Source organism: Plasmodium vivax, chromosome 4 (genome assembly GCF_000002415.2).
Source record: "Plasmodium vivax chromosome 4, whole genome shotgun sequence".
NCBI classification, from domain to species: domain Eukaryota; phylum Apicomplexa; class Aconoidasida; order Haemosporida; family Plasmodiidae; genus Plasmodium; species Plasmodium vivax.
In genome coordinates, this window is record NC_009909.1 from 788,361 (window position 1) to 814,761 (window position 26,401).

At 34.8% G+C, this 26,401-nt stretch overlaps 5 protein-coding genes across 5 annotated transcripts, besides 18 other annotated features; 4 read left to right on the top strand and 1 right to left on the bottom strand.

Annotated features, from left to right (window-relative positions):
- Positions 1 to 1,388: 1,388 nt before the first annotated feature.
- Positions 1,389 to 1,437: a microsatellite.
- Positions 1,438 to 1,854: 417 nt separating this feature from the next.
- Positions 1,855 to 1,948: a microsatellite.
- A 1,022-nt stretch (positions 1,949 to 2,970) lies between these two features.
- Positions 2,971 to 7,143, top strand: PVX_003555 (hypothetical protein, conserved; the record flags this gene model as incomplete). Its single annotated transcript, XM_001612900.1, has 2 exons — positions 2,971 to 3,018; positions 3,295 to 7,143. 2 exons carry the CDS (start codon positions 2,971 to 2,973, stop codon positions 6,469 to 6,471), a joined length of 3,225 nt encoding a protein of 1,074 aa, XP_001612950.1. The 3' UTR covers positions 6,472 to 7,143.
- Positions 3,073 to 3,098: a microsatellite.
- Positions 7,144 to 7,371: 228 nt separating the features above from the next.
- Positions 7,372 to 7,445: a microsatellite.
- A 423-nt stretch (positions 7,446 to 7,868) lies between these two features.
- Positions 7,869 to 8,050: a microsatellite.
- A 178-nt stretch (positions 8,051 to 8,228) lies between these two features.
- On the bottom strand, positions 8,229 to 9,272 carry PVX_003550 (hypothetical protein, conserved; the record flags this gene model as incomplete). Its single annotated transcript, XM_001612899.1, has 2 exons — positions 8,229 to 8,786; positions 9,228 to 9,272. The coding sequence occupies 2 exons, from the start codon at positions 9,270 to 9,272 to the stop codon at positions 8,229 to 8,231; spliced, it is 603 nt and encodes a 200-aa protein (XP_001612949.1).
- Positions 9,273 to 9,652: 380 nt separating this feature from the next.
- Positions 9,653 to 9,679: a microsatellite.
- Positions 9,680 to 11,231: 1,552 nt separating this feature from the next.
- Positions 11,232 to 11,268: a microsatellite.
- Positions 11,269 to 12,006: 738 nt separating this feature from the next.
- Positions 12,007 to 12,037: a microsatellite.
- Positions 12,038 to 12,766: 729 nt separating this feature from the next.
- Positions 12,767 to 12,801: a microsatellite.
- A 1,013-nt stretch (positions 12,802 to 13,814) lies between these two features.
- Positions 13,815 to 15,722, top strand: PVX_003545 (hypothetical protein, conserved; the record flags this gene model as incomplete). Its single annotated transcript, XM_001612898.1, has 2 exons — positions 13,815 to 14,744; positions 15,015 to 15,722. The coding sequence occupies exons 1-2, from the start codon at positions 14,538 to 14,540 to the stop codon at positions 15,720 to 15,722; spliced, it is 915 nt and encodes a 304-aa protein (XP_001612948.1). The 5' UTR covers positions 13,815 to 14,537.
- Positions 14,089 to 14,204: a microsatellite.
- Positions 14,832 to 14,867: a microsatellite.
- Positions 15,118 to 15,150: a microsatellite.
- Positions 15,723 to 16,561: 839 nt separating the features above from the next.
- Positions 16,562 to 16,590: a microsatellite.
- Positions 16,591 to 18,270: 1,680 nt separating this feature from the next.
- Positions 18,271 to 18,297: a microsatellite.
- Positions 18,298 to 19,422: 1,125 nt separating this feature from the next.
- PVX_003540 (hypothetical protein, conserved) lies at positions 19,423 to 20,950 on the top strand (the record flags this gene model as incomplete). The annotated part of the gene is made up of 2 exons (XM_001612897.1): positions 19,423 to 19,623; positions 19,766 to 20,950. 2 exons carry the CDS (start codon positions 19,423 to 19,425, stop codon positions 20,948 to 20,950), a joined length of 1,386 nt encoding a protein of 461 aa, XP_001612947.1.
- A 1,349-nt stretch (positions 20,951 to 22,299) lies between these two features.
- Positions 22,300 to 22,342: a microsatellite.
- A 155-nt stretch (positions 22,343 to 22,497) lies between these two features.
- Positions 22,498 to 22,594: a microsatellite.
- A 328-nt stretch (positions 22,595 to 22,922) lies between these two features.
- Positions 22,923 to 22,957: a microsatellite.
- A 1,203-nt stretch (positions 22,958 to 24,160) lies between these two features.
- PVX_003535 (Phist protein (Pf-fam-b)) lies at positions 24,161 to 26,086 on the top strand (the record flags this gene model as incomplete). The annotated part of the gene is made up of 2 exons (XM_001612896.1): positions 24,161 to 24,373; positions 24,548 to 26,086. 2 exons carry the CDS (start codon positions 24,161 to 24,163, stop codon positions 25,790 to 25,792), a joined length of 1,458 nt encoding a protein of 485 aa, XP_001612946.1. The 3' UTR covers positions 25,793 to 26,086.
- Positions 25,268 to 25,440: a microsatellite.
- Positions 26,087 to 26,401: the final 315 nt, after the last annotated feature.

The following is a 26,401-nucleotide window of genomic DNA, read 5'->3' on the forward strand; positions in this document are numbered from 1 at the left end:
GGAAGAAATATTTCCTAACCCTATATATGGAAGTAACCTACTTGCAACCATTTTAGATAAATCCATCATGCGACAGTCCCCCCACGGTAGTGACAACCGGTGTGGTGGGGTTCAAAATAATGGGGACATTTTTGATGGTCTTATTTTGCAATTTTTCGCTTTGAAATTATCACCCTATTTTTTATTTTCACGATTGTTATAGTGCATAAGTTTTTTTTTTTTTTTTACATATACGATACGACATTATATACTGCAATGCATTTTTTCGGAAAAAACTGGAGGAAAACGAGCAATTATTCCTTACGAAAATGTATACAATATGAATATATTATATGTGTTTTTATTCTCTTCTTAAAGTTACGCTTTTGGACGTTTGGGAAAAAATAAAATGTAAAGGAAAGGAAACCAAATTATTTTTTTTCCCCCTCAAAGGAAATAAGTAATAATGGACATGAAAAATTATATATGCTATTTTTATGTAAAAAAATTTTTCGCCAAAAAAAAAAATAAATATGTACCATTTTTGTGTTTTCTTGTCCTTTCCAATTTTTGGGGGAAAAAATGAAGTGATCGCAGTAAGCATAACATAATAGTAGAAGCATTATTCTTCATTCATAGTATACCAATTTTTTTGCTAGTAAAGTTTTGCAAATGGGAAGATTTCGGCGAAAGCGTTATTTTTATATGTAATAATTCATGTGATGCGCTAAATTATATATTATATGCGGTCATGCGGCATGCACGCATTTTTGAGAAAAAATAAAAGAATGCATGCAGAAAAAAAAAATATGTGCACAAATATTACCAGCAAAGTTAGCATGCATTGTTTAAGGCGAAATTAGTTTCATTTATGATAGGTAATGCTGTCTTTGTTTGGATGGTTTTTTTGCTTATTGAGGAAAGTTCATTTCCACAGAGTAAAAAATGCAAGTGGGGAAGTTAACGAAAGGCAGCACAAGGAAATGCCCAACTGCAATGCGAACTGCAGAAAAAAAATTAGGCCGGAAAAGGGAAGTAATGATGGGACCTATATGCATGTATAATATATATTATATATTATATAATATATATATGTATGGATGTGCCACCCCGCGGGGCTGCGGCATTTCCGCGTATGCGGTTATCAAATTTTGTTTCCAAAAAATGAGCGTTTAAGCATTCTTTTCCACGCTCATTTTAACCCATTTTTAGGAAAAATCATAATATAGGAAGAACATGGTGTTTACGGAATGAAAGTGTCAGAAAAGTGCCAAGAATAAATAATCGGGGGTGCTGTTCTGTTCTTCATGCATATTTTAATGCATTCAAATAAAATTAGAAAAATTATGTTTGACACGAGAGCTATAAAACAGTTGAGGAAAAATGGGAAAAAAAGAAATTTTTAAATTTGAATAATTAACAAACCCTGCAGAATATATCCTTTATTTTTTTTAAAGAAAAATGGTGATTTTTTCCATATAAAAAAAAATTGGTTTAATGAATTTAAACATGCGAATGTATATATGTAGATATGTATATATGTAGATACGTATATATGTAGATACGTATATATGTAGATACGTATATATGTATGCATATATTTATATATGCTTTCCTCATTGCGAGCAAATTTGAGGCGTCTATTGCCTGTTTTTTGGTTTCAGAAAAATTGCATTTTATTGAGGAAGACAACATAACCATAAAAAGCATTTCTTCCGCTTTTCTTTTTGTGTCTATATTAGAAAAATTAGCCTTATTCAAATAGAGATAATCTTTTTTTAAAACCTAAAAATGATTTATTTTTGTATTTTTGTTTACATAATTTCTTTTTAATTGTACCGTAAAATTTATTTTAATTTAATCCTTTTTTTTATTTTTTTTTATTATGCACAAAAATAATATTAATTTATGCAGATAGATACAGATAATTAGGAAATAAATTTAAATAAAGCCTATGTTAAATGCAAAACGAGAAAAAAACAACTTCTCATATCGCTACATTTTAACCAAAAATTTCCTGTTATTTTCTGTTATTTTCTGCTATTTTCTGTTATTTTCTGCTATTTTCTGTTATTTTCTGCTATTTTCTGTTATTTTCTGCTATTTTCTGTTATTTTCTGCTATTTTCTGTTATTTTCTGCTATTTTCTGTTATTTTCTGTTATTTTCTGCTATATTTTCTGCTATTTTCTGCTATTTTCTGCTATTTTCTGCTATTTTCTGCTATTTTTATTTAATTTTTATTTTTTTTTTCCCGGTTTACCTAATTAATTGAAAATTGGGAGTATAACTATTAATTTTTTTTTTATAATAAAAATTTTAACGTAAATTATAATAATAAAAAAAAAAAGTAGCAATTAATATATATATTTTTATTGTTTGTTTATTAAAAGATTAGAGATTTTTTCAAATATTTTTAATCTTTTTAAAAAGTAAGTTTATATATATTTGTTATAATTTAGATTTATATTTTACGAAAATTGTATTTTTACGTTTTAATGAACAATTTTTGAGAATTATACTATTTTGTAGCAACAAAATAAATAGTACTACCTCAAAAACATGCTTAAATAAATATATGTAATTTGTTTATATATATGCATTTGCCTCATCATTTTTAATTCCTTTTCCTTTGTAGAAGCTGTAATTTCCATATAAGAAGAGCATTTATTTTTTTTTTTACATATTACGAAGAATATTGTATTTAGAAAAAAGAAACAGTCGGACTGATAGATTCTTTTTTTTTTTTTTTTTTTTTTTATATATAACATCCATAAAAAAACATGGTACATTCAAAAAGAACCGGCTCTACCTTACAAAGAGCTGTTCAAGCCAAAACTGGCAAGGGCCAAAGTGGTAAAGCAAGTTCAGTAGATAGCAAAGAAAGTAAAACCAATGGAAAAAAGACTCAAGGATCCTTTTTTTCCAAGAGAGTAGCTATCCTCTTTGTTGTTTCTGCCTATATCTTTTTAAAGGTAAGTCCCCGAAACAGATGCATGATAAGTATAGATGTAGAGGCTTGAAGCTGCGCGCCCTACGCGTGCTACTTCAGCTGCGCATAAGGACATGCATGCATATATACATATGCACATATTATGTGCGCTACTTGTACGCTACTGCACCCTCTTTTGACCTTGGTCGAATGAGTCATCTCGGTTACGTGTCATGTGGCCATAACCCTCTGGGGTGCCTGTGCGTGCTTGCCATACATATCGTATACACAGTGTATATGTAATATTACATGCACATTTCTTACCTTTTTTTTTTTTCCTTTTTTCTCATTCCTTCTATTATTAATTTGCTTCCCCCCTTGTAGCATAAGGATGACTTCGAAAGACAAAATGCTGCAGCCAAATTACAAGTAAGTAACAAAGTTGTCAGAAATTTAGCCACTGAAAAAGAAGGAGCTCAATCAGAAGATGAGCTTGAATTGGAAGATATGGAATTGACAGAAGGAGGTGAAGAGGGAGAAGAAACCTATGAAGAGGCTGAAGAAGAAGCAAATGCCGACGAAGAGTTGGAAGTAGAACTTGAAGGAGGGGAAGAAGAAGTCGTTGAGGGTGAAGGTGAAGAAGAAGCTGTTGAGGGTGAAGGAGAAGGTGAAGAAGAAGCTGTTGAGGGTGAAGGAGAAGGTGAAGAAGAAGCTGTTGAAGGTGAAGAAGCTGTTGAAGGTGAAGAAGCTGTTGAAGGTGAAGAAGCTGTTGAAGGTGAAGAAGCTGTTGAAGGTGAAGAAGCTGCTGAGGGAGAAGAAGCTGCTGAGGGAGAAGAAGCTGCTGAGGGTGAAGAAGCTGCTGAGGGAGAAGAAGCTGCTGAGGGAGAAGAAGCCGCCGAAGGAGAAGAAGCTGCTGAGGGAGAAGAAGCCGCCGAAGGAGAAGAAGCTGCTGAGGGAGAAGAAGCCGCCGAAGGAGAAGAAGCTGCTGAGGGAGAAGAAGCCGCCGAAGGAGAAGAAGCTGCTGAGGGAGAAGAAGCCGCCGAAGGAGAAGCCGCTGAGGGAGAAGCCGCTGAGGGAGAAGAAGCCGCCGAAGGAAAAGCCGCTGAGGGAGAAGAAGCCGCTGAAGGAGAAGCCGCCGAAGAAGAAGCCGCTGCTGAATCAGGCGGACTACTCAGAGGTAAGACCCCAACAAAACCAGTGATCGAGGACGGTGAGAATGTAACATTGACAGTAGATGATGGTGAAGAATTGTACACAGATGTAAATTCTGGTGAATATTTTGGTGATGCAACCGTCGAATATGAAAAACTGTTGGATGACGTACCAGCAGAAAGTGCAGACGAGCTAGCCAAAAACCCATACATCAGATCCTTCTTGGAGAAAGCTCTCAAACAAGCCTCAAGAACAGATCTATATGAATATGAATATGACTACAATGTAGATTTAAGTGTAGACCAAAGTCAAGAATCAAAGGATGATGATGTAGAAGTAGATGATAATGGAAGAAGACTACCCAGAAAAGCTGCCCCACCTGTGGATAAAGCTAAACAGGACGTCATGAAAGACATAGTAAATTATCTATCCAAAAATATGCTTGCATTTGTAAGGCAAAAAAGAAATGTTTCCGGAAAAGAGGGAGAAGCTCCAACCGGACCAAGTGGCGCACAAGGTGGAGACAGTTCCCAATATGCCTCTAAATTTACCTTCACTGATCATTCAGTAGATTTTTCAAAATATAACAAATTGGATAAAGAAAAGTTTGCTGCAAAGGACGATTTAAAATCTCGTTTAAAGAATGAGGTTGTTGCTTCTATGCTAGACACTGAAGGTGATATTTTAACCGAAGAATTTGGTTACTTGTTAAGAAACTATTTCGACAAAGTTAAATTGGAAGAAAAGAAAAGCCAAGAAGCTGAATCAGCTAAACCAGCTGAACAAGAGGAAGAAGCTGAAGAAGCTCCCGAGCAAAAAGAAGAAGCGACCGCCGAAAAAGCCACTGAAGAAACCACCGAGGCAGCCACTGAAGAAACCACCGAGGCAGCCACTGAAGAAACCACCGAGGCAGCCACTGAAGAAACCACCGAGGCAGCCACTGAAGAAACTACCGAAGCAGCAACTGAAGAAACCACCGAGGCAGCCACTGAAGAAACTACCGAAGCAGCAACTGAAGAAACTACCGAAGCAGCAACTGAAGAAGCTACCGAGGGAGCCACCGAAGAAGGTGCTGAAGAAACCACTGAAGAAGCCACCGAAGAGGGAGCTGAAGAAGCCACCGAAGAGGGAGCTGAAGAAGCCACCGAAGAAGGTGCTGAAGAGACCACTGAAGAAGCCACCGAAGAGGGCGCTGAAGAGACCACTGAAGAAACCACCGAAGAAGGAGCTGAAGAAGAAGCCACCGAAGAAGGTGCTGAAGAGACCACTGAAGAGGGAGCTGAAGAAGCCGCTGAAGAGGGAGCTGAAGAAGGTGCTGAAGCAGCCACCGAAGAAGCCACTGAAGAAGCCACTGAAGAAGCCACCGAAGAAGCCACCGAAGAAGCCACCGAAGAAGCCACCGAAGAAGCTACTGCAGAAGTTGCTGAAGCAGCCACCCCGGAAAAGGTCACCGAAGAAGCTACCGAAGAAGCCACCGAAGAAGGAGATAACGAACCAGCTGAACAAGCAGCGGAGAAAGAAGAAGATGTCAAAGGTGGTCTCATGGATAATGAAACTTATTACAACACATTGCAAGAATTATATGAAGAGATAGAAAATGATGATAAGAAAGAAAAGGAAAAAATACAAAAAGCTAAGGAGCAAGAAGAGCTTGAGAAAAAATTGTTCAAGGAAAGTAAAAAAGGAAAGAAAAAGGAGAAGAAGAGAAGAAAGAAATTATGTAAAATGGCAAAAATCGTCGAAAAATATGCAGAAGAAATACCAAAAGATAGCGAAAGATCATTAAGATATGACAAAGAAGAACATATAGATGATCCAGATGAAATGGACGATTTATTATTTGGAGAATTTAAAACATTGGAAAAATACGGAACCCACAAAACTAGTACTTTCTACTACGAAATGACTTGTTTTGATGAAAGATTGAGAGACTTTGAAATAAATACCAAATTAAAAGAAATGGAAGAAGTACCTGAAAAATGGGAATTACTCTCTCTCTACTGGCAATCATACAGAAATGAAAGACATAAATATCTTGCTGTTAAAAAATACTTGCTAGAAAAATTTTTAGAATTAAAAACCAACCAATCTACTGAAGCTCTCCCAAAATATAACAAGAAATGGAAACAATGCGAAGAGATAGTTGATAATAACTTTACCAAACAACACGAACATGTTAATGATGTATTTTATACCTTCGTTGCAAAAGAAAATTTGAGCAGAGATGAATTCAAAGAAATCTTAAATGACGTTAGAGCTTCATGGAAAAAAGTCACCCTTAAGACAAGGGACGAATGTGTAGCCCTCTTTGAAGAACCAATTGTAGAATTAGAAGTCAAAACCCCAACCCAACCTCCTAAAGGTTTGAAATACTGGAAAAAATTCAAATTTAAAGGTTTCTTCGTTTAAGCAAATATAAAGAGATGTAATATATGTTAAAGCGGAGGGAAAAGTTAATTTTTACCGTTTCGAAATATTTCTAATCATTTAAGAATTGAGAAAAAAAAAGTTGCCTTAGGATGACGTGATGTTATGTGATGCATATATATGTACATACATACATAATACCTTCAAAGGTGATACAGTAAAATGCAGCGACAAATTTAATTATGTTAATGATGCTTGTAGTCGAAGGGTATTCCATGTATATATGCATGCATCGTGCATTGCGTAAGTACAGATGTGTAATATAGTGTATATGTTATGTAAATACTTTTCTCCTTTTGGCAAAAGTGGAAAGAAAATGATAAAAAAAAAAAATGTAAGTGGAAAATTGGATCAAAAAAGAAAAAAATGAACCCCAAATCCCCTCCCATATTCAAGAAATTTATTTGTCGTATAATTATGGACATATCTCTTTTAAAATTTTTCATTTATATAAGTTATTGCGCATTATAAAAATATGAATTTGTAATTTTTTTTTCTTAATGTTTCAAATGATACAGCGATTTTGTGTATGTATTATTTGCTGATTTGTTTCTTTATTTATTTCCTTATTGATCAGTTTATTTCTTCTTTTTTTTTCCCCCCCCTCATTTTTAATTGTGTCAATATTAAGCTGTGTTTGTACAATATCAAGTAAACGTAGTCATTTGAAACATTACTTTTTTTTTTTTTTTTCCCTAACAACTGATATGAAAAAGTTTAATAAAAAGAGGTTTTTGTGTAAAACAAAAAGGTTTTTACACATTTGTCGCGAGGCGCTTCGAAGCGCTGCGTTGAAAGGAAGGAAAACGGGAAAAGCAGCCACGAATGAAAGAAAATGAGAAAAAGGGAGCGCCACTAATACCGTGCCCCAGTCCCAGTGGGTTGGTGTGGAACCCTTTCAGGTTTATTTTTAGGGCAATCTTTACGATCAGCATAATCCTTTTTGTTAGAAGCGCAAGAGGGAAAATGGGTTAATGATCCGGTGGGCCCACCGAGTTAGGGAAAAAAAAAAAAGAAAGAAAAAGAAAAATAAAAAAAAAAAATAATCAAAAAAAATAATAATCAAAATAATAAAAAAAAATAATAATCACAATAAAAAAAAAAATAATAATCACAATAAAAAAAAAAATAATAATCACAATAAAAAAAAAAATAATAATCACAATAAAAAAAAAAATAATAATAATAATAAAAATTAAAAAAATTTACATAGAATCCATTATGTAGAAAAATGTCACACCTTTTTGCGTAATATGTGCAAATCGGCGCCGGTTCCCAGGAGGGCCCATTTTCACTACGCTCCTGCGCAGGGACGTTTAATGTCGCTCCTGTGGAAATGAGAGCATCGGTTCTTTTGCCGCAACACGTAATGTTCCCCCTCTCTGCAATCAAAGTCGAAGATAACGACACGTTGTGCACTGGTCATCAAAAAAGCTATCAAACTGTGCACGAAAAATGTACGTATAGGGAAATAGGAACGTATTATTGCCCCAAAAAGTTTTGGGGCAAACTGAGCATGTTTGCCAGCCTCATCCAGGGTGAATATTCGTTAAGGGGTTTTATCATTTTTCAAAGGTAAGCCTAATTGTAAAACTGTATCATTTTTTTAAAATAGTCTAATTTGAAAAATGCATTATAAATTGTACGCACAGATGGCACAATGTATATATGTGGGGGATCACCCATGGGCAATGAAGATATGCTGAACATGGTCCCCTTTACCATTCGAATTTTGCTTCTCAAGATTTTTTGCGACGACTTTTGATTTTTTTATTCCATCTTGCCTGGACTTGATTTAAAAAAACGTGAAAATCTGTTTTGGTCCAGTTGAGCCAAGTCTCTATAATCTTTTCTTTATCCCTCAGAGGAAAATCAGGCATATTCAATTTGGAGCCAATAATGTTATGTACATTTTCTACATATACGGCCCAAACGGTATTCCATATGTTGGAACTCCACTTGGCGTCCATATTTTTGGTATTCTCTTTATACATGTTTTCCATTTCTTTAATGGATTCTTTCCACATTCGAGAGGTTTTTATGCACAAAAGGGTTAGCTCCTCCGCGCTTTGCGCATTTTTTTCTTTATCTGTTTTTTTTCCCCCTTCAGTTTTTTTTTCCCTATCGGTCTTCTTTTCCCTATCGGTCTTCTTTTCCCTATCAGTCTTCTTTTCCTTATCAGTCTTCTTTTCCCTATCAGTCTTCTTTTCCTTGTCTGCCTTTTTCCCCCCTCCTTTTACCCGTTTGCTGCTCGCCTCACTGGACGATTCCCCTTTTACAGTTATAGTAAATGGTTCCTTCCATTTTATTATGTCATCTTTTATCGCTATTATCCTCCCATAGGGTGTACTGGGAGCATGTGGGCGTGTACCTTGGCTGGTAATTCTTGATTTGAAGCATTGTCTGCGAAACGAAAGGTAAAGATTTGATTGCCGTCATTAGAGGTGCCATTGGAGATGCCACTAGTGAAGCACGCCCTTGGAGAAGCGCACCATTTCGCGCATCCGTCGATATTGCAAAAGGAAAAGCGAGAGGGTACCAAGGAGATGGTCTCTTTGTCCACTTTGGTACGTATATTAGCGGATAGACGCGCATGCATATGCAGACAGAACTGTGAACATGCTGCCTGTTGGCATGCGCATGTACATAAACAGTGGGTGCACGGATTTTTACTTCGAACTGAAATGGTAAAGGGACGTGTCAAAAAGAAGAGTTAAAATGATAATACTTAAATGTACTACATTTATACCTTTCTTCTTAGCTTTTCGGAAAAACTGAAACATTGGAGATATATGAAGATATGAAAAAAAAAAAAAAAAAAAAAAAAAAAGAGGAACGATTTTTCTCTTCGCTAATTCCGTTTGAACATTTTGAGAGGAATTCAAAATATTGTAAAAAATGGAAGGTTCATTTTGTGGATGCCAAAAGTTTAAAAAATAAAAAAATAATAATAAAAATAAAAAAATTTCTTCTTATTAATTACGTAAAAATTAGTAAATATAGGAAAGATAGGACTTGTGAGGCTAACCAATACATGCGCAATGAGTACGTATATATATAGATCATAGTTTGACTGGGTAGGTAGCAATGCAACAGTTGTTCCTTAAGAATATTTGCATTTAGGGTCTTCCTCTATTACAACTTAATCTGAAAAAAAATATATCTACCATGTCAGATGAAATGTTTTATTAAAATGAAAAATAAAAGTTGTAGAAATAAGAAAAGGAAGAAAAAAATATACTTTTTTCAAATGACGGGTTGGTGCTTTAAATCGTTAATTTTGTTAAATGGAATAAATTAAATTATATTATATTTTCTGTGCCTGCGCAGGATGGTAGCAGTTTCTCAATTCGCCTTAATTTCGGGTAAGCTATATACAAATGGTCTCCAATTTTGGGATTATTTATTTTTTTTGTACTTTTTCAACGCTCATGAGAAAATAACCCATTTACGGTTAATTTGCTCTCCAGGCGTATATTTGTAGGCTACATTTTTAAGGTACATTTTTAAACCGTATATTTAGCTTACAAATAAGTTGTAAAGAACAAGGGGGCGAGGACAGCTAAAATGAGACGGGGGTTCTTCAAGTTTGAATTTGTAGGAGGCTTTAAACGTGTTACTTGTAGCTGTTGCTTAGGCACATACATTTGTTATGCACCGTATTTGCAATGAAAAAAATCTCCAAACAAAGCCCCAATAATGGACAGCGCACAGGGCAAAAAATAATATAATTTTTTGTGCGGATTCTAATTGTATATTTGTCAAAAGGGAGAAGCGAACTGTTTACGAAAAAAGGATAGAAAAGAAAGCCACTTCTGAGTTTTTTTTTTTTTTCTCCTTTTTTTGTTACTCCACAAGATTTATTGGTACACTGTGGTGGATACGAATAAAAAAACAGGCAAACAAATGGAAGGCATTTTTTTAAAATAGAACATTTTTAAGACTTGCCACGGTTTCAAATAAAGCAATACGTGTATACATTTATGTAAAATAGAATAAATTTTAAAGGTACATTTAGGCGAACGTTATTTTGTTCACTTGTCTACGATTTATTTAAGCTCATTGGGCGGGTAAATATAGCTTAAAAAAAAAAAAAATGGGGTATTTTTTTTTATCGTTAGGAATGCATCCAATATATATGTATGCATACGCTTGAACATTTTCTTAAAGAGCATCTGATGACGTAGCAGCCTGGAGAGGAAAGCACACAGTTAAAAAAATGAAAGATAACAATAATGCTACGTTGCTCTCGCGTTTGCGAAAATTAACCTTTGATGTAATGTTTAAAAATTTGCAAGTTTATTTATGTTAAATGGGAAGTCGGCGCCTTTGCGGTGTGACATGATAAAGTGGGGTGAGGTGGGGTAAGGCAAAGTAAGGCATGATATGATGTGATATTATATGATACGATGTGATATATTTTTTTATTTTTTTCCTGTTCCGTTTTGGGAAATACTGGACGAATTGAACTGGCGCACTTCCGCGCGGTCTTTTTTTCGGCATCTTGTTTAAGGCATCCAAGAAAGGGGCGTCGCCATTTTGACACGCCCGCTATTCCTATATGGGCGCGATGCAACTGAAGCGCTGTGCCTATTTTAACAAATGGTACCAATGTTTATAATAAACCGGAACAGTTATAACTTTTCACTTAGCATATTTTGCAAAACAGTTAAGACGAAGAAAGTTCGCTGGAACTGTGTCGCAACATTTGACCGTCTTTTTTCTCTAACTATCGTAGATCATTACAATTCTTTTAAAAATTGTATTTTATTAACTTTGTTACTTTTTTTTAATCATGGTGTGATGAAGTGGGGCTATGCACAATTGGTTATCCTACTTATTGTGCATATAGCAAGGCCAGCGTGGACATTTTCGCGACCCTTCATTTGCATGGAATGGGAGAGCGTCCAGCCATTCGGGCGGGATCGTGAGTTGCCACATTTGTGGCAGAAAGCAGAGCTACATCGTAATGGTAAAGACAAATGCAGTGTTGCACAATAGGGGTGTAAAGCGCAGTATATCGTTAGGGAGCTGCTTAGGAAAGTATTTCGAAGGATAAAATTTTGCTTTTTATAATTCCGAGAATGGTGGTTAATGGGGCTACTAATTTTTTACTAGGCTATCCACCTGGCTCCTTAACTATAGGCGTGAAAACGGAACGAACGAACGAACGAATGAACGAATGAATAGGCACACCTGCGTGTCTGCGCAGTGTGCGTAGAGCGTACTTCACCGTAGAGTGAGCGTGAGAAGCGCACATGGCTGAAAGTTTGAATGCGTTTAAGAAGTGGAGATTCGCTGCTTCCAAGGTTTATATCCAAGCGTGGGCCCTTTTTTATGTATAAACTGCTTTCAATGTAATTGATGGCATTGTGCGATTGGTTGACGTGTTGGTGGAGTTGTCCTTCGAGTTAGATGAGCTGTTAATTAAATTCAGCCCTGCCATTATTTATTCATACGCGTGAAGGTAAAAAGGAGGAGGCAAAATTTTGCGAGCATTTCAGTTTGCACCCATGGGAGAGGCATCTTCACCGATAGGAAAAAACTCGACAGGTAAATATAAGGTTGTATAATACGAATGATGGTGAAAGTTTTGAGTATACTTTGAAGGGGGCAAAATTCTATTTTCCTTATTAGTATGTACCGCATAGCAAAGCGGATTAGAGCAGTCCTCACTACATTTCAGGTGCACGTTCGTACATATTTGCTCTACGTTTGACGATGGGACGGACGACAAGCAGGCCATGAAGGCCGAAGGGGGGGAGGGGCGATTTATTCTAGCAAAAAGTCGCAGTAATGGCCGAAGCAAAGGAGCAATTATAGATCATATCGCTCCTGAACCGGTAACTGACGGAATAGATTAAGAGGCGCTTTCTTTAAAGAACCAAAAAATATTTTTACACAACAGAAATGTGGATGTATACACGTATGTATATATGTATATGTATATGCGTTTGCTAGAAGGCATTCTCTTTAGGGGAGAGAGCTGTGGCTTCTTTTTACATGTAAGAATAAACACATTTTAATGGCCTTATAAGGCATATATATTATGTACGCCGCGCAATTCATAAAACTGCTATGTTTTTCCTTTAGCATAATAATTACATAAGCCTTTCCCTTTCCCTTTACCCTTTTTCGAGCCACTTTAACAGTTCCATGGTTCGAAAATGAACGGAGTTTTGCTTTGCGGCGTGGAACTCCTAACAAAGTAGTCCCTGCATGGGATAATTTTTATTCTTAGAGTATAATAAATTTATTGTTTTTTTTTTTTTTTACATTTTTCCCATAATTTTTTTTCCTTTCTGTCGTTTCTTAGGGATCATTGGTCACTTCACTCTACCTATATAGCTTTATCGCGTTATCGCTTTAGCATGGCTTTTTAATTTTTTGCTCATTTGAGTTATGCATCAACTGAAAGGCATTTTTACATACTACATTATAATAGCAATATAATAAAACAGTAATAAGAATATGTTAATAACGCCATGGCGCCAAATAAAGAACTTTAAAGTATCTGCATGTAGGAAGGAGAACTACCAATTTGAGCTGCGGTTGCGCGCATTTAGGCGAATTTAGGCGAACTCAGGCGAATATACCGCTTGCTACAAGTACTTTTTTTCTACAGCGCGAAAAATTGCTAATTTTGAAAGGTTTTTTTTTATTTTATACTTTAGAGCGAAAGAAGAACGAGTGAGTTGACTCTTTTTAAGCGCTCATCCTCCAATTTATAATTTTTAAATAAACGCGGAGTAAAATTATCATCCTTTGAATACTGTACTTATGGGTATGCATTTTAATTTATTTATTAAATTATTACCTTAAAAAAAAAAAGGGATTGGAAGGTAGAATGCGGCGGTATGACGTAAAAATATGCAGATTATGCAAAGTGACGCGTATTTTTTTTTCTGTTGAAAAATTGAAGAACGATAGGATAAGCGTGATCGAAATAGGGCACCGCCCTTGAAATCGTCGCTGGGTTTTAGGAGTAGAAACGACAGTGACCTTTAACAAGCATATATATATAGTATTGTATATATATCTGTCATTGAGGTATTTTCTTGATTACATCATGCAATGATAAATATATAAATGCATACATCATCATATTAATGTGATCTACAATTTTGATTAAATTTATATGTCGCGGCACGGATAAAATATTTTTATTTTTTGTTTAATTTATGCATTTTCTCGAGGCACCTATTTAACAGGATAGAATTGAAAAAAAAAAAAATAACAATAAATAAATAATAGCAATAAATAACAAATAGATAATAGCAAACAGATAAATAATAGCAAAAAAAAAAATAAAATAAAAAAATAATAACAAATAAATAATAAAAAATAAATAAATTATACCAAATGACAGATAATTAAGTCACTTCCTTATTCCTTAACTTCTAGAATAACAGGAAATACTTAGCATAGCATGCCATTCATCCATTAATTTTTAAAAGAAACGATGTTTCTGCATTTTATTTATAAGAATATCATTTTTAGTGAATAATATAAAATGATGCTTTGTTATCGAAAAAATAATAATTGAGCGACAAAAAATATTTTTTTATGCCGAAAAAAAACATTTCGTGATATATTTATTTTTTATTTATTCTTTTCTCTCTTTTTTTTAAAATATTATAGAAAAAATTTAATTAAAATTATATATATTTTAGTATTCTTGTAGTTTTGTTTTTGTCTGAAAGAATAAATTAATTTTTGCAAGAACGTCATTACGAAATATAGCAGCTAAACGAATTAAATAAATATTTTAAAATTTTTTTTAATAATAATTATTTTTTTTTTTTTATAAACAATTTTTACGTTTTACTGAATTGATTTACTCTATTTGGAGCTAAACAAAAAACGTAATATTATCAATCATTTTAGTTATGCTAATTTAATAGAAAAAAAAACTTTTTTAATAGTTTTTTATTTCTAGGCAATTTATTCCTACATATTTCTGTACTACATATAACAACCCTTTTTCTTTCTTTCTTTTTTTTTTTTTTTTTTTTTTACTTCAAAATTAAGAATACCTACTAAACAAGATGGTTAACACAAATTCTAGTAACATCTCTCTCTTCGCCCAAAATGAAGTAAGAAACACTGAAAACGTTGTAGCAGCTAAGGATTCTAGTTCATCCGTAAAGGGCACCTGGGCAGGCCACAAAACTAACAATGGCAATAAGTTCCCATTCTATCTCAAACTTTCCATGTTTGGTGTTTTATTTTTGGTGTTGCAATGCTTCAATGAGGTAAGTGAAGTTAAAAAGAGGAAAAAAAAAAAAAAAAAAAAAGAATAACACAGGAGCGAAGGGGGGAAAAATGCACAGCTATTTTAGCACTGTCGTTTTTCTTCCTCTTCGCGACTGCATACATGTATGGTTAACATTTATGTGCAAGTGTTCCTTCGTGTATGCCCATGTGTTATTTTTCATTATGTTAAAAAAAAAATGCTTTGATCGTTTCCTTATACATATATGCAAAAACTAATGTTAAAATTATGAATTTCCGCTTCTTTGTAGAATGCCTTCGGAAACACTTTTGAGTGTGAAACCAGAATGCAAGAAGGAGCCTTTGACTTGGGGGTTAGTCGAAACTTGGGAGAAACCTCAAAGAAGGCATCCACTTCAAAACAAGCAGTAAAAGCAGGAAGCTCCTCAAATGATGAAGAGGCGGAAGATGAAGATGATGATAAAGATAAGTACAGAAAAATGGCAGAAGAAGCTTACAAGCAAAAGGTAGAAGAAAGGTATAAAATCATGTCAGACGATAAACCTACACGCGTCCCAGGACCAAGACACAATCACCAGGGACCACCCAAATTGTCTGAGCAAGAACTTATACAGTTATTAAGAATGTTACCACCTCCACCACAGGCTATGCAAAAAAGACCAAGAAATGTACCAGGCCCAAGTGGAGATAGAAGAATGCCATTTGACAGCCCAGAACAAATGTTACAATTTTTAAAATTTATGAACGACAGACAAAACATGATGGCTGGTAACAACAACGCCTGTTGCAATTTTGGTGAATGTGAAGAAGAAGAAGAGGAAGATAAATCCATCATAAAGAATATAATTCGTGATGTAAGTAATGTTGCTCCACTTATATTGCCTGCCCTCCCACCTCTCCTCATGATGTTCATTGGAACCCAAAGAACCTACTTATTGTTATACACCCTATCTTTAGTAAAAGATGCTTACAATTTTTTACAAAGAGTAAAAAATTAATGAATTTTTAAAAATTGACTTTTTGCCCGTGTAGCCTATCTTGCGTGACACAATAAACGATGTTTTTGTTTCACGATGATTGAAAATCGAAACGATATTATTTTTCTATGTGATTTTATGAAGCTACATAACATGCAAACTTTATGAACTGCTTATCCTTTTTTGAAAAGCTATATGAACTGTGAAAAGGTGTAGGCGCGAAGGGAGGCGCGAAGGGAGGCGCGAAGGGAAGCGCAAAAGGAAGCGCGAAAGGAAGAGCAAAAGAGAAGCATACCACGTGCATATAATCTTTACATTCACTAAATGAGCGTAGCAGCCTTGTTTGGAGAAATACTCGGTAGTTAAGCCAATCGCACCATTTTTAGAAGTTATTTTTTTTTTTCTATTTGTTTTTTTTTGAACATTTTGGATGCAAAAAATGTACATTCAGTTTATGGCCTTAAGCAATCATACACAATTCCCTTAACATATCATATGCGTATATATGTACGTATGTACGTATGTATGCTTGTGTACACATGTTATATATACATAAGCGTATACCTTCGTCTATGTGTATGGTAAGGTGCATATAAAAAAAATCACACTGCTTCTACATTTTGTCAACCTACTAAAACAACTGATTACTTTTTAATTCATGTGGCGGAAGTATTTTATCAAATTGAAGTAGCTTTTCAGCTCAGCGCCTGTGCATCGCGTGTTCAGCGCACATAATAATTGCATGCATTTTCCCTCCATGTATGTGGGAATATGCTTATATTTAGTCGAACCATGCATAGGCGGTGTTCCGAACGCGCATTCTTTTGCCTCCCTCGGGTATCTTTTTTTTGCACGAAAGTAAGAAGTGAGCCGAGGGGACGTCTAAAGAGGGTAGACTTTTTCTTAATGTGAAAAAAGTGAAAAGCTTCTTTTTTTCATCATAATAGCGTTAAACGTTTGAAAAATCTGGCTAACTGTGACGTAAAAATGTGCTCGCGTAAACGAAGAACGGGTGGTAATTTTATCCGAGGGGGTGCGAGAAGAGCAGGAAAGGAGAAAAACAGCTGCGTTTCTTTTTTTCTCCTATGTGAAGAAAAATCACAGTCAAGTCAGAACTTGTTCCGCTTTTTTATTTATTTTTGTTCTGATAGCGTAATTGGTTGATCCGTTATGTTGACTGCTTCTCACTTTAGTAGCGAAAAATAATGGTGTTAAGGTTATTTTTCTCCCCCTTTTAACGGCTATATTTTAGAAAAAGAAAAAAATTGTGCCTCCCCAATGTTGTGTTGGAAGTGAATAGGGGATATAATTTGCCTCAATTCGCTTAAAAGAAGTCTCAGCAAAATTGGACACTACTAAGATTTGAATTTGTTTAATTCATCATTGTGTCTTAGGGGGAGAGTAAACCGAATAGATAACGACGCGGCGTCACAGTAAGACTAAATAAGAGCAGCCCTTAAGAAAGAGGCAGGAACGAATTGCACAGTGCTCCTTGCGACAAGGTATACAAAACGCGGGAAGGGTAAATCAAAATAGTAAATCTAAAATGGAAAATCGCGAGTCCAGTTGCAACAATTGAGAGCACACTTTGTTGCGTCTCCTTTTTGGAAACTTGTTTTAAAAAAAGCATTGGGGCACGTAGAACCATTTTAGTGATGCATGGGAAAAGACAAACATGCAGATGGATTACTAAGCGCATAGAGGAATCGCCAAAAAATGCGCTTCCTTTGCACGGACGCTCTTCTGGTTTACTGCACGTTATAGACATATGTCATCCATTGTAACATTTTCAGAAAAACCCATCTGGAGAGCATCTTTTATTCTTTTTTTTTATTGCAAATGGGACAAACATGCACTTTGTGTGGATATTGTAGAACGTAAAAGCCAAGGTTAGCATTACATACATTTTTGGCATGCTCGTGTTCAGTGCGTTTTATAAAAATTGCGCTCTTGTTTGTATGGTTCGTTCGTGGGCTCTCGCACGTACATATGCATATATCGGTAAATAAAATTAGACGATTATAAATAATTTCAAATGCCTCATTACTTAAATGAGAAAAAAAGCTAGCAAGAGGAGAACCAGCGTGCCATGCGAACTGGAGCAACATGGCAAAATAAAAAGGATTACGGAAAATGCGGGCTACATGTTTTATGAAGCCCTTTATATAAGTAAAAAGCTGTATGGCACGGTTGGACATGTCAAAAAAAATATATATATATATATATATATATATAATTATAATGTAAACGTCTGCTTATTATGAAGTGCGTTATTCAATTGACCCATTTGCTTGTTCCTTTTTTTTTTTTTTTTCGTTTCGCTAGCTGCTTTAAGCGAAATTATAGTGGTCGCAGAACGAAGAAAAGTTAAAAAAAAAATATATAAGCCCATTAATGGGGCATTAAAAAGGACATAAAATTGATTTATTGATATAAAAACGGCTACTCTGTCGAAATTTTGTTTGTTTTTTTTTTTTTTCGCGTTAATGCCCCTTTCTTTATAATTACAAAGTTAAAAACATAAAAAGGGGTCAAAAATAAACCAGCATTTTTAAAAAAAAGACTACCTGAAAATTTTAATATTTTTCATCCTCTTGAAATTAGGCAAGCAGGAAAGAAAGATGCGAGCCGAGCAATTTAAAATGAGGACAAGGTTTTAAAGGTCGAAAAAAATTACCGCTGTAGTTATGCTTACTGCACTACATGCGTAAATAGATAGCATATATTTATTCATTACGCATTAGAGCTTCTTACCGCTGCATTGTACGCAATTTTGCCCGAAATAGAATAAAACAAAATTTGTAACGGGTTTGACAATACATCATACAGAGAGGAAAGAAGTAAAAAAAAATTTTTTTTAAACATATGGGGCAATCAACCAAAACCCTGATAGATTGAAAAAAAAAATAAAAAAGGGGGACAGGAAAATACTACAAATAAAAGAAAATAAAAAGAGGAGAAAAAAAAAAAGAAAAAACGAGGGAAACAAGATAAGAAAAAAAAAATAAAATAACTTTTAGCATATTTTTTTTAACTCCGCGATATCCAAAATTTTCCTTGAAAATTTAAGAATGACAAACATAATAATTATGAAAAAAAAAGACATAGACTTATCAATTTGGTACGTATTATATATATCAATAAAATGCTAATTAATATAAATAAATTTATTTTTTTCATACTTTTTGTAACTATTTATTTACGTTATTTTTTAAGCTAAAAATAGTAAGACAGTTGATTGTTTTTTTTTTTTTTGTATAAAGTTATATATTTATACTATATATTTATGCTGTCTTACAGATTAAATAGAAAAATCGATTTGGCTGAATCAAAATATTTCGAAAGATTGTTGTTTATAAAAATGTGATATAGCAATAGTTTTCTTCTGCGGAACTGACGCAAGTCCAGAAATCTTCATATGCATATAAACCTACGCAGAAAAAACAGTAAATTAGAAGGTTTTTTCTGACCATGCTACCCCTGTTTTGACATAGCCCGTATAATATATACTTATATCGTTGTTGCTAATTATATAAAGTATGCATATGTATACAAAATAGCCGCCCCCTTTCTGTCTGTATTTTTATTTTTTTGAAAGACATTAGAAGAAGGTATAAATGAGGAATTTTTTTTCTTCATTATTACCCCAAAGCAGTGAAAGAAACGAATACAAATTTTTAGCTGTTCAATAAAAATACCTGATATGAAAGAAATGTATGAAATGGATGATGAGCTGTTGGACAGGCTCCTATTCGGTACAGCAGAAATAAGAGGCATGACTTCTGGAAAGAGAAATGAGAAATATTTCTTTACGCATTCGTTAGAACAGAGTAAAATTGATATGAAAAAGTGTTTCAAGAATCTTATAACTTCCAAATTTTTCGTTTTTTTCCTTTTTACCTTGCTACATCTGTTCGTACAGGTAGGCGAATGTGGAGATGAATAGACAATCTCGCAGTAGCGTTTTTATTTTATTTATTTATTTTACTTTTTCGTAAAAAGGTCATTTTTGAAGAACCGTTATTTTATAGATGATTTTTTTTTTTTTTTAATGACCCCTGCAGAATACGTCCATTTCTGATGAGAGGAACATTTACGGAGAACTGCAACTGAGTTATACATATTCAAGAAAATTAGCCGAGAAAGAAAAAACTTCTCGTGCTAGAAAGGCTCCCGCTAACAGGGTGAAAAAGAAAAAGGTGTCTACGTCTTCCTTGAAAAAGGAGGAACCTCCCCAGAATACAGGGGAGACAGGAGGAAGTGGAGATGCCACAGGAGCCAGGGCCAGTGTGAAGGCCGCCAACAGTGGTGCGGCAAAAACTGGTGCTGGTGTGAAGGCAGGCAGCAGTGGTGCGGCTAAAACTAGCGGGGAGGCGGCAAAAACTAGCAGCGATACAGCAAAAGCTAGCGGAAACGCGGCTAAAACTAGCGGAGACGCTGCAAAAACTAATGGCGACGCGACAGCCTCTTCCGGTAGTGCTGCAGAGAAAACTAGTGGTGATACCGCAACCACTGTCAGCGATGCGGCAGTCCCCACTAGTGATGCGGCTACCTCGAGTAGTGATGCAACATCCTCGGGTAATGACGCAACTTCCTCGAGTAGTGACGCAACAGCCTCGAGCAACGATGCGACGACAATCAATGGCGACGCGACAGGGACAAGTAGCGCTGGCACAACCAGTGGAGACTCCGCAGCAAGCAGCGGCGAATCGACTACCTCCAGTGGCGAGGCGACCACATCCGCTGGTAAAGAGAAAGTAATGCGCAGTTGCTTGAAAAAGGCGACAAGTCCAAAAAGAGAAAAGCGAAATGTACACTTTGCTGATCCTATATCACGTGAAAAAATATTTTATAAAGATGAATGTATAGGGTACACTGGGGAAAATGAGGAGAAAGAAAAAAAAGTAGAAAAAGCAGAAAAAGAAAAAAAAATAAAAAAAGTAGAAGAAAAAAAGGTGGGAAACGAGGGAAGCGACATTGTAAGCAAAAAAGCAAAAAAAAAAAGAGCCTTGTTTTTTGGCTTTTTGAAAAAGAAAAAAAAGAAAAAAACACTAAAAGCGAAGGTAAAGACCTCTGAATCGATAGTAAAGGCAAGTGGGGGTCGAAATAATGCTGTAAAGCCAAGCACCGCACAGAAAGAAGCTACTGCAAGTTCAGCAGGAACTACGAATAAAAGACCCGAAAGGGAGAAAGAAATTGTAGGTAATGTACTTCGAAGGAGCGCCACTTTGGATAACTTAAGTATATGAGGAAATGGCGGACAAGTAAAAGACGTGTGGAAGGATGCCTTAGAATTTAAAAAAAAAAAGATAATTAGGGGAAATTTTCCTTACAGAAATGATCATCGACGAGAGGGGTCTTAAACGGTTAAGCTAAGTTATGCCTGTAGACAAATATGAATCTTCAAAAAATGAAGAGAAGGGTGAATTATATAAAAACGAAATTTTTTTTTTTTTTATGATATCTGAGGCCTGGGGCTGAAAGAGTTGCATGTGTTGTTCTGCATATAGGCTTGCTCATGGGGATGGTGATTTAAAAAAAAGAGACTTCTAAAATGAGAGAAGATTCTTATAAATTGTGTGAATGCACACAAGAGGAGGAAAAAAAAAAAAAAAAAAATTAAGTGAACGGAATGAAGCGAATATAAGCGAATATAAGCGAATATAAGCGATGTTCTTCGTCTACTTTGGTGAGAGAACTACTGGAAAGGGATAAAACTGATTTGATCCTTTTGCACAGAATAATTAATGGGGGAAATTGAGCTATAAGGGAAATATTATACCCAGGATGATATAAGGCAAAAAATGAAGACGACGTAGTATTTTGTTTTGTGCAAAAAATAAAGGGATCCTTTGGTAGATTTATGTGGCCTATAATTTTACAAAAAATGATGAGTATAACTGCAACGATGAAGATGAATAAGGATGCTATGGTTACCATGCTAATCAAATGTTTAGTAAAACCGTTAGGATATTCAAACTGAGTGAGCTCTGATGTCTAACCGGTGTGTCTCATTTTTGTGTTGAATTCTCTGCAGTGAAGAAGAATCTAAAAAAAGTTGCCTACTTGGACAATTTTTAAAATTAAGAGCATGTGCTGTTAAGAGGATTCATTTGGGAAAATCTATTTTCTGAAGAGTATGTTTTTGTAAAGTTCTGCAATTAGCCATCCTTAAAATGGGCGAAGGGGAATTTCTCCTGGCCTACGGGACGCATTGATGTGATAGGAATGTGGGCGTATGTATGTATATATATATATATATATATATATATATATATATGTTCGTGTACGCCTCTCGCGCAGCTGCTTCTTCTCCAGCCCCAGTGCCCTTATGTCTTTCTGTTAATAATTTTAACTGGTTTATTTTTTGAACAAATTGTAAAATTAAAGGAAAACGCATGCTTGTGATTCCCTTGTTTTTCCAGCCATTCGCAAATGTGTGCATGCATCTGTGCACGTTTGTACATTTGTACATTTGTGCATGTTTATGTGTATGCGTATGCGTGTATGTGTACATGCGTACACACGTACACATGCTTCTTTTTACAATCGCCCCTTTTTGGCGCGCTTATTTGTTCTCCTGTCCACTCATTTTCACTCTGTGCAATAAAAGGTTCCTTTTATACACACGCGCACACAACTCCCAATTGCTCATTTGACTTGTTTTAGCAATTATACCAGTCGTGTATAATAGCTTTTTTCCTGCTTAAACATCACCAATGTTGTTTAATTTATTCAATTTATTTGTTTATCAAAAAGGAGAAGATAAAATATTTGTCTCAACAAATATTACAAGTGCAAAATATTTTTACAGAATTGTCATCGATTTGCTTTTTTTGTACTTTCAAAAAGTTGCAAGCAAAAAAGAAAATGAAAAAAAAAAAAAAAAAAAAAAGGAGCAATACAGCTATAATATGTATAGATATATATTTATCTTAAAGGAAATTTACATAAAGATGGAATGAAATTATGTAAGCTCCTTCGGTTTAAGGTTATCATTGTTCTATTATATATGCGTGTAGACACGCACATATAAATGGGCACACGAAATATATGTGTACTTGCAGACATATGGAGGATGCAAAGGAAGCGATAAAAATGATTAAACCGACGTCCTCAGGGTTTTTTTCTCTGGCGAAGTTGTTCCCACTCGAAAATTTTAGCTTTTTAACACTGGCCAGATGGCTCAACACAACATAGTGTAGAGCGGCATATAGAGCAGCATGTAGAGTGGCCTGGTGTAAAGCGGCATAGTGTAACGTAAGAAATGGAATTGCTATGCCCGTTTATGCAACTGTTCGCGCATCCTTTCATGATGACGCGTCAACATTTTTAACGCTATACATATTCCTCCCCTTTTAACTTTACGGGGCTGTTTCGCCTAAGCTGTCATTTAAAGTGTATTTTTCTTTTTCTTTTTTTAACAGCTGTGCAGAAAAAAGATTGTATAACATTTCGTAACACCTGTTATTAAATAAACCAACAAACCATTTCGCTCCTTTTTATTTTTTAACACCAAACGGGATAAGCATCAAAATGGTAAAATTTTACATAGCACAAGTAATGACAAAAAAAAAAAAAAAAAAGGGTCGAGAGAAGTAGCACAAACGTCACACTATCCTATATTTTTTAGATCAAATGGTTCTATTAACCCTTTTTAGAAAAATAAATGAACCTTTAGAAACAGGTTTGCCATCAATTGTGTGGAGTATAAATTGAAGTTTTTATTTAGTGAATCATTTTTTTTTTTTTCTTCCTTTTCGCTTAAGGTAAAAATACAATTATGTATAAATTACTGTTTTGGTGGCACGCCCTTTTTAAAAAAAGCGAAATAGCTCATTTTTGAGTAAACACCGTTGTGCGGCACCCGTCACTGACTCTGTTTTTAAATAAATATGTTAAAGTGACATATAAAAATGTGAGTGTTGAAACGATGCTGAATTATTGTGGCTGAGGTACAGAGGCAACCGTTTGCTGTGCATCGGTTATCATTAATATAGTTAAATAGAACTTAAAGATTCTTCTTGTGCAGTTGCTTATGTTTGATAGAAAAAAAAAAAAAAAACGAGATATTATAAAAAAGAACAAATGCCCGTGCTACCACACCCCATCCCCTTTACTGATTAGATTTATCCTATTCGTTTAGTCGTATGCTTTATTTATACGTACAGCAATTACAATAAGTAAAAAAATTTTTATTCCTTACGTTTTAGAGTTTTTCTGGTGAACTTTTTGTAGAATTTTTTTTTTTTATAATCACAAATTTGTAATATGGTAATTATTAGATAATTTTTTGTTGTGTTTTTTTTATGCGTTTTTTGTTATGCGTTTTTTTTTAATTTCGATTTTTTGCGAACTCGTTTGCCGGTTTATATGAGCCCTCTTATCTTATGTTTTAAATCGAACTGTAAGTAAAAAAAATAAAACTTTCAAAATTGCGGAGTTTAGTAATATACAAAATGGATGGCAACTTATGTGGTCGTGGATGCTCCCATGGTGGTTCGGGAAGGAGCAGTTCCTCCTTAGTAGCGAATAAGAGCAATTTTAAAAATCGTTGCACTCGTTCATTAGAGCAGGGGAGTAAAATCATTACAGGTAGAATCTGTACAAAGGTTGCAAGGTCTAGAATATTTATTTTGTTTTTTCTAACCCTTTTGAATCTCTTTTTACAAGTAGGATAAGAGTTCATTTTCGATTGTACATAAAAGCCCGTGGTGTGCATAGATGCGCACACGTGTGTACATATCCCGTCGATATGTTTCTTTATGGCCAATTTTAGTCTTACCAAAATAAAAATAAAAAAAAAAACTTCACTTGAAAAACGCTATTTTTTCACTGTCCTATAGAATACGTACTACACAAATGAAGAGGGGAAATCATTTTCCAAATTAGAATTAAGCATCGGTGGATGTTCCAGGAAATTAGCATTAGCTGAAATAAGACAACTGAGGGAAAGTGCCACTTTAGCTAGACTGGCTCTTAAAAAAGAAGATAGTGATCATTTGAGGAAGTACAAAGAAGATTTTTACAAGAGAATGGAAGAAAGGTTGAAACAAGTAGGCCCAGACCCGTTACCCAATTGTTTGAAAAAGGGGGATAAAATTACTACAGTAAAAAAAAAAATGCAGTTTGTAGAGCCGGAAGAGATAATCCAGAAAGGGAAAACTTCGAACAGGACAATGCTGAAAGTGAAATTTGAGGAGCAAAATGAGATGGAGAAAAATGAGATGGAGAAAAATGAAATGGGGAAAAATGAGAAGGGGAAAAATGAGATGGGGAAAAATGAGAAGGGGAAAAATGAGATGGGGAAAAATGAGATGGGGAAAAATGGGAAGGGGAAAAATGAGATGGGGAAAAATGAGATGGGGAAAAATGGGAAGGGGAAAAAAGGGAAAGAAAAAGATGAGAAAGAGAAAGAAGAAGCTCCCGTGGACCCAATGAAGCATTTGAGGAATGAAAAAAATAAAATAATGACTACAGCGGAGTTGAAAAAAAAATATGATGACATTTTGTACAAACATATAAGCAAAGAAGAAATGAAGGAAATTATGGATTCCATTGAAGCCAGTGATTATGATAATATAAGGCGAAGTAAGAATGTCGTTTATAACGAGGATGATAATGACCAATTGCCATATGATTGTACGATGAGAGAGATTAGTGAGAAGATTACAGAAGATTTTTTAAGTGAGATGACTGCAGAACTACGGAAGGTTGTAAGCCCAAAGGACATGTTTATAATCTGGCATTATGTTCAGGCTTTTGGAAGAGATAAATATTTAAGGATGAATGGGGATTTGTGGAGATTGTGTGGACATGTGCAGAAGGAATATAACATACCAGATGACATTAAAAAAAGAGAATGGCAAGAAATCGCTGGCTACATGTCAAGTGAGTTACTGGATAAGGAACACAAAGATTATTTAGATTTTAAAGAATTAGCTAATAAGGGATCCTGCAAAAAATCCAAGTTTTACGAATTTATAGATTCTAAAAGGAGTTCGTGGAAATTCTTAACGGCTATAATGATGGATTCGTGGAAGGAGGCATTAATTGAGAGACTAAAAAGTTACAGCATAGAAGAGGAGTAACCTTTTGCTACCGGTGATGCAGCGATGCAGTGATGCAGGGCTACATTGCTACAGTGCTACAGTGCTGCAATGCTGCAATGCACGGTTTATTTCTAAAAAAAATGGAGAGTATCAGACAAATAGGTAACTTTTGACACGCAGGAGGATGTATATACACGCATGTACACTTGAATTATGTTATACATTTGTGAGATGGTATTTTGCACACCGCGTGAATGTATTACCTTTTTTCCCTTGCCTGTCAATGGAACGATAAAATGGGCTAGCAGAAATTTACCGTAACAAATGATTTCCAAATGGGTACTTAAATGCAAAAAAAAAAAAAAAAAATTGCTTATATTTGTAAACAAAAAAAAAAAACAACCTTTTAGAGAAAGCTTCCAATTAGAGTACCTTTTTTTTTTATCTAAAAAGTGTATTAAACTACAGATGTACATTATTGTGCACGAATTTTCTCCCGTAAACTCTTTTTTTTTCTTGCACTCTTTTTATACATAACGCTGCCCTATAAACTCTAGCTATTTAGTTTTTAAGTAAATCGCCTACTCAATTTTAGAAAAAAAGAGCGCATTTTTTTTTCCCATAATTTTGCTCAAATGTTAAGCAAAG